This window comes from Ctenocephalides felis, unplaced genomic scaffold, assembly GCF_003426905.1.
Source record: "Ctenocephalides felis isolate EL2017-DRISC unplaced genomic scaffold, ASM342690v1 CF-g0.4_SCAFFOLD_02958, whole genome shotgun sequence".
Lineage (NCBI taxonomy): Eukaryota > Metazoa > Arthropoda > Insecta > Siphonaptera > Pulicidae > Ctenocephalides > Ctenocephalides felis.
The window spans coordinates 496-8150 of record NW_020539112.1 but is presented as its reverse complement, the minus strand read 5'-3'; the positions used below and the strand labels follow the sequence as shown (position 1 = coordinate 8150).

The window sequence follows — 7655 nt, the reverse complement described above, 5'->3', positions numbered from 1 at the left end:
TGTGAAAAGGAATTTTTATACTGAATCGCCAGGTAATTCTCGTAGTATTAGTGGTGAGATTTTGTTTTCCGGTTTGAGGCAGAATTACAAAGTGTAAAAGACTCGGGGTGCGTGTACCCGTTCAAGTCGAATTGAGTAATATGCGAATCAGGTTTATTGTTCTCTAATTTTATGTTTTTATTGTAAAAGGTGTCGTTGTCGATTACAAAATTTGCTTTATTACTTTTCTTAAATGTTGAGTCTGGTAATATCAAAACATCTTAATATGTTTAGGTTCTCAACAATATGAGCAATTTTCCTTCCCAAGTGTATATAGTTTTCCGTGAGTTTTAAAAAGGTTTCCCTAGATGTTTCTATATATGTGATCCACTTTCCAGTTTTCTTCGATTGTCTTTGATAAGTCAGCTTTATTTGGTCTGTTTGGTTTATATTATGATTGTATCCAATCATGTCCTGCAAAATTTCCATACCGTCGTTATATTTTCTAGTCGCGTTCGTAATTATCAGTCTTGGGCTTCTCTGTTTCTTAATGTATACTTCATATTCATTTCCTATTTTGTCTTTCATATGGTATATTAGTGCTAGTTTATTGTATTATTTTATTAAACTAATAAAATAATACAATAAACCTAACAAAATAATACAATGAAAAACTTAACTATTACAATAAACTTAACTAAATATTACAATGAACTTAAATTTATTTAGAGCGTTATTAGCTAAAACTATCCTATTGAATCTAGAACTATCAGTATGTTACAAAATGTATCTAGAGTTTTAGCAGTTCGTTTGTTAAAATAAAGATAAGATATTTTAGAATCATATAGATTTAATTTGTCGTTCCCTAAAAATTTTAAGTTTTGTTTAGTTGTTAGTAATGAAAGTATTTTATTTGCCTCGGTAATCACGTAATATTCTTTAGATAATTTATCGTTTGATCGTGAGTAGTATTTAAAAAATTTAAATCTCTTTAACATAATATGTATATTACCTGTCAGATTTTTATTGTTGTGAAAAGGAATTTTTATACTGAATCGCCAGGTAATTCTCGTAGTATTAGTGGTGAGATTTTGTTTTCCGGTTTGAGGCAGAATTACAAAGTGTAAAAGACTCGGGGTGCGTGTACCCGTTCAAGTCGAATTGAGTAATATGCGAATCAGGTTTATTGTTCTCTAATTTTATGTTTTTATTGTAAAAGGTGTCGTTGTCGATTACAAAATTTGCTTTATTACTTTTCTTAAATGTTGAGTCTGGTAATATCAAAACATCTTAATATGTTTAGGTTCTCAACAATATGAGCAATTTTCCTTCCCAAGTGCATATAGTTTTCCGTGAGTTTTAAAAAGGTTTCCCTAGATGTTTCTATATATGTGATCCACTTTCCAGTTTTCTTCGATTGTCTTTGATAAGTCAGCTTTATTTGGTCTGTTTGGTTTATATTATGATTGTATCCAATCATGTCCTGCAAAATTTCCATACCGTCGTTATATTTTCTAGTCGCGTTCGTAATTATCAGTCTTGGGCTTCTCTGTTTCTTAATGTATACTTCATATTCATTTCCTATTTTGTCTTTCATATGGTATATTAGTGCTAGTTTATTGTATTATTTTATTAAACTAATAAAATAATACAATAAACCTAACAAAATAATACAATGAAAAACTTAACTATTACAATAAACTTAACTAAATATTACAATGAACTTAAATATTCCAATAAACTTAACTAAACTTAAAAACTAATCCTTTCTTCTGGTCTTCTCTTCGTTCCTGGTGTACCGGTCCTGTGCGTGACGAAGCAATCCTCTATTGTAATCTCCTACCTGAGCCTCCGACACTTTAATTTCCTTAAAAACCATTTCAACTACAATCTCTGAAATCATTGTTGATTTAAAAAAATAATACAAATATTTTAGGTAAAGAGTTTCATTATTTACTATTATAAGAACATCATTATTACCTTTTATCAATTTAACAAACAGCAGTACTGAAAAAATCTTCTTTCCTTTGCTCCCAGCCCAGCTGTACTCTTTGGCAACCACATCAATAAATATAATCTTGCATAATGAAACAGTTGCCACTCTTGGACAATGTCCGCCAATATGCGCAAACCGTGTTTTCTTAAAATAAAAACAGCATATCATGTGTACATACTCGTTATACGATCCATTTTGAATAAGTATATATTTACCAAACTCCGTTTTGTTGTGTCAGTTCTAAATTCGAATTCGAAGAGAAAATAACTTCGATGATCTTACCCTTGCAATATGAGATTTTAAAACAACTTGCTATTTACGACTACATAAAAAAAAACTGAAACATACTCAGAAAAACGATTTCCACGAAACAAAACTTAACATGTATCTGGCAATTATCATAGATTTTATAGAAAAAAAAATTATTTTATGTATTGGTGTTTACGAAAATGGTTATGAATAACTGAATACGTTAAATTGCATTTTGCTTTTAGGCAACTTGCGCATGAATTTCCCGACATGTGTAATAATTAAATTAATCAACCAAAATTAAAATTTTGATATTTAGATAAAACTTTCAACTGTTTATTTTGAAAATAAAGTTTTGCTTTCAATTAAAACTTTGACACAATTTTTTAATATTTTTTCAAACTTTGATGATTATAGGCTTAATCAAATTAAACGACTTGTCGTATTCTTTAGGACCATTATATCTATCAACATAAAATATTTTATAGAAGGAATTTGATCTTCACCAAAAACTAACCAGTATCTAAAACAGTTTAAGAATATTTTTGCGAAATACATACTTCTTAACCCATACAGCACATGGTTGACATAGGGTCACAATGGGCTGTAGGGTTATAAGTATTGAATGATATATGGACGCAACTGAATTGATTTATTTGAATATCGGCAGCATTGTATTTAATGCATTATTGCGCATTTGTTAATTGTGATACGACTTGTTACTTATTGACCACGAACAAGGATGGGTTGTATACATCTCGATGAATTTTACTGTGAAATTTTCTGACTCCATATCTACAAATCCATAAAAATTAACAATAATTGTTCAGAATGTGCTAATTATAAATGAATATACTACTAAAAACTAATATGTACCTATATTTTCTTCGGCAGATTTATAGTTTTGCACTAATAGAACTTAATCCCACGATTATAATAGTGATACTAAAATAATTTTAAGCAATGTTTTCTATATATATCCCAGTAAACAAAATTACATATAAACAATATGGATACAACATTGCGCCACGCCGCAGTCATTTTTGTTGCATAGAACGCTAAACGAGCGCCAAGTAATGTCACATTTGCGATTTTTGTCGCGACATTTGCTATTTTTGTAACACGTTTAATCGCATGTTGAACTGATGTTGATGAAACATGAAAACAACGTAATTGTGTACAATAACCCAATATTAATAAATTAATGCTTTAGAATATTTAATTGGCTAATAGTCCTTTTATTCAGAAATTATTTATTTATGTAATATCGTTACAAATTTAATTTAATATTTACAAAGTTTCGATATCAATTTATGAATTAAGTTATAAATTTACAAAGAACTTAATTACTAATAGTATTATCTAAGATTTACATCGAGTATTATTGAACAATTTAGTACATGGAGTAATATAGAATTTGATAAATTTATGAAACATGTGACGAATAATGATCAAAACATTTCAAGTAAGACATTTTTTGGCATGAAGGACAATATATTTATGCTGAGATAATGTTAACTTTTTTCCTTTCCCTTCTGTAGGACCCCAAAAGACTCATCATCTTTTGTTTAACTTCGCTCATAGTTTTTTGGAGCATGTTTGCGATTTCCTCCCAAGCATCGTCTTTGAGCTTCTTATTGCGATAATGCGGGTTTTTAGGGTTCCACAATAAATTTTTCTCCTGGTACATCTTAATTAGAAAAATAACATCTTCTCTAATCATATCCATTTTAAAAATTGTGGTAAGTCAAATAGCTCAATGCCTTCACTGTACAACTGAACTTATACCATAGCACAGATCACATTACGTACAAGTTCAAAGAAATAACGGATACGGATACAAAATGCAGGCTGACCAACAATTATCAGTTTTGAATAAAAATTATTAGATCTGTTCTAAATATAATTCTAAATGCTTGTTCAAAAAAGACTTTGAACAAAAATTCAGTCTGCATGTTAACAAGATTTTGATCGATAATTTACGCTAATTGCAAATAATACAATATTACCATTTCTTGTTTGGAAACATTTAATTTATTTTTAATTATGAATATATCATGCGTAATATAATTAGTAAGGGTATATATATATACTAGCTGACCCGGCAAACTTCATATCACATAAATAATCATTAATAAAATTTAATTAAATCTTGTATATGAAATAATTAACACATTTGGTTATGAATGCGAAGCTTTCATATATACTATATTTTAATTCTCAAAAATACCTATTTTTTATATTTCATATATAAAATATTTTATACATTTGCTTAAGAATCGAATGTTTTGGAATCAATATAAAGCTTTTTTGTAGACAATATTTTTGGTCTTTTTTGCGGTGCGTAAATGAATAAGGATTATGGTTTCCCGACGCGCAAACACGCAACGTATAATTGGCCCTGTGCGAAACTCCAGCGCCTAAAATCAAATCATAAATCCGTTGGGATCATAGTTATTCGCGGGATCATCTTGTCCCTTGTATTTTTTTAATGATTTTTGCCACAATTACATTATTTATTAGCTTTTTTACAACCAATCTTGTTTCATTGCATAGTATGGGCTGATTTAAATTACGTAGCATGATGACAATTGATCCTACTTTCAATTGTAAATTATGTGGTGGCAGCCCAGGCAATTTTAATGAATTTAGAAATTCTGTAGGATAGTTGAGTATGTCATCCTGATTTGTAGCGGTGTCTACAGATTTATAAGTAAAGCATTCTCCTGGAAGTAAACTTTGTATTGTTGCATTAAGATCATCGGCATCTTTGTTTTTCGCCGCCAATATTGCTCGTTCGCTCAGCCAATTGAGATCGTGAAATTGTTGGTTTATATCTGGAAATACGCAAGCTCCTCTTTTGTGTTTGTGCAGCTGCAAAACTCTGCGGGAAATGTTATTAACCCGTTCGAGGCATCAACTGCGACATTACCATTTCCAATATTTAGTAACTGCTTTGAAAACACTTTGCTGTTTCATCTTGTTGCAAAACCACTCGCATGTTTGTTGTTAACTGGAGTTTCTTAACATGACGCCACAGATTTGATGATTTTAAGCTTGCGTTTAGTTCCTCAGCAACACTTGATTGTGGTATAACTGGAAGAGTTTGGCGAAAATCACCTGACAACAAAATCATTGCTCCACCAAAAATATTTTGATTGTCACGTAAATCTTTCAATGTTCTGTCCAGTGCTTTCAGTGACCTCTTGTGGGTAATTGTACATTTATCCCAGATAATCAATTTGCATGTCTGAAGTATCTTGGCCATGGCGCTAGTTTTTCTGATATTGCAAACTGGTATTTCATCGATTTGCATATTAAGAGGTAACTTCAATGCTGAATGTGCAGTTCATTCACCTTCTAACAATGTTGCTGCTATTCCTGATGATGCCAATGCTAGAGCTACGCCATTTTGCGATCTGATCTTTGCCAATAGCAATGATAACAGGAATGCTTTTCCAGTACCACCAGGAGCATCAAGAAAAAAAAAATCCCTCCAGATCCGCTTGTATCAAATCATCATATACAATCCTTTGATGATCATTCAACTTTGGAACAGCTGTGCGAACTATTTCGGTCAATGTTTCAATATCATACTGTTGCTCTCTTCTTAACTCATGGTTAAATGCATATCGAACACAACGGTTTGGTGCTGTCAGGTCCAAATATGATAATACTTTATTTGCTGTCAATAAACACATATCCTCTATTATGATCAAAGTTTTATTATAAATTTCTGTAGTAATTTCAGAATGATCAGACATGTCATCTCTGTATTTGAGCCACAAATATTTTAGATTTGAGGGAAAACATGTTGGAATTATAATCGCAAACAATGTACACACATGATGCGGAGATGAGGATATGATGTCGTCCTTGAGCTTATTATCCCAATGGGAATCGTTTCCAAGCAACTGTAACATGTGACATGCTTCACGGTACGTTGCACATAGATATTCATCAACCGTTTTCAATTGTTGAAATAATGTCGGTCTAGGAACATTAACCAATAATAACCTAAGGCAGTATCACTCATCATTATTTGGATGTACTGTATAAATGGGCCCTATAGCACATGTAGCAAACACATTTGGATATCCTTCAACCGGTGTTCCTTTTTTACGACGTTAAAACGACTTTGATGCTGAACTGTAATAACAATTCGAATCATTATTTTGTTTAATAATTACAAAACGCGTTGCTAGTTATATGTAGGTTACGTGGTCACCGGAAGTGCTTACTGTTGGATTTTGTAAATAGGTTGTAAACAAGAAATTAGTATATAAGAGTTAGACAAAAGTTAGACAGTCAGTCAAGCTTGGAGTCAAACTTGGAGTCAGACTCGAGACAGACATAGAGTTAGTCAGACATAGTAATTAGTAAAATGTAGTCTTTGCTGATATGATAACCAAAAGGTTATTAACAAATATTAATTGTAAAAATAGCGAATAATAAAGTATCATTCAAAGAAAGAAGTGTGTTTACAAATTACTATCAAATCGCTGTTCGTTCTAAAGGCATTTCACACTACCAGTGGACTCTAGGGAGTCCACATCACAAATAGAATATTTCAACAACTATTCAAGTATTCACCGCTCGGGTCCAGCCTATCATTACAATTCCTGGTCGTACTGGTGATCCAGAACATACATCTAAAGGCATCACAAACCAGCCTAGGAGACTTTACAGCATACATCAAAGTATGGGCTAAATCATCTCTTTGACAAATTGAAAATAAACTTGTTAATGTTTTTGGAGGTTAACTGGGGCAAGTGGACTACAGAAGGGTGTCTTTCATGTATTGGAAAAGAAAAAATTCGCCAAATTGCTCCATTGTTACTTCCGTAGCGACCCATCTGATACTCAGAAACTTTATAATTTGTTTTAGCAACAGCGAACATGGCCATGTAATACCTTTGTTAACATATTTGCATATATATTTTATTAACTTGACAGAGTTACAAAATTCTACTTTGATGTGTGCTTGAAAAGCTTTGGATAATATTGGGAAGTACGGCACAATCCATCGGTTGTCAACATAAAAATCTTGTCCTTTTACTTTCACAACTACATATTGCCCACCATCCGCAACTGATTGCCTACGATACAGTGGATAACCATCATTTCCAGTAATGGTTTCAGCAGTTAGATTTCTCGAGTTATTGTTGAAAACTCCGCAAAGTCCATATATCATATGTTTAGTAATTATTGCTTGCACATTTGGATCAACATTTTTATTAGGAATCTGAGCTGATATGACCGAATCAATATCTTCAGGCCTCATTTTGTCAATAAGCCAGGCTAAGATGTGCGCATGAGGAAGACCACCCATTTGCCACTCAACAGAGTACATCCAGCAACGTACTTGGCCATATACATGATTTATTATCAAATTCAACAAATATTTTAAGTTTTGTTTAAAAAATCTGCA

General features: G+C 31.8%; 1 protein-coding gene across 1 annotated transcript; it reads right to left on the bottom strand.

Annotated features, from left to right (window-relative positions):
* Positions 1-1738: 1738 nt before the first annotated feature.
* LOC113381610 lies at positions 1739-5492 on the bottom strand. The gene is made up of 4 exons (XM_026620410.1): positions 5191-5492; positions 4826-5108; positions 1960-2119; positions 1739-1872 (listed from the first exon to the last, which is right to left on the bottom strand). Exons 1-4 carry the CDS (start codon positions 5490-5492, stop codon positions 1739-1741), a joined length of 879 nt encoding a protein of 292 aa, XP_026476195.1.
* Between the last annotated feature and the right edge of the window lie 2163 nt (positions 5493-7655).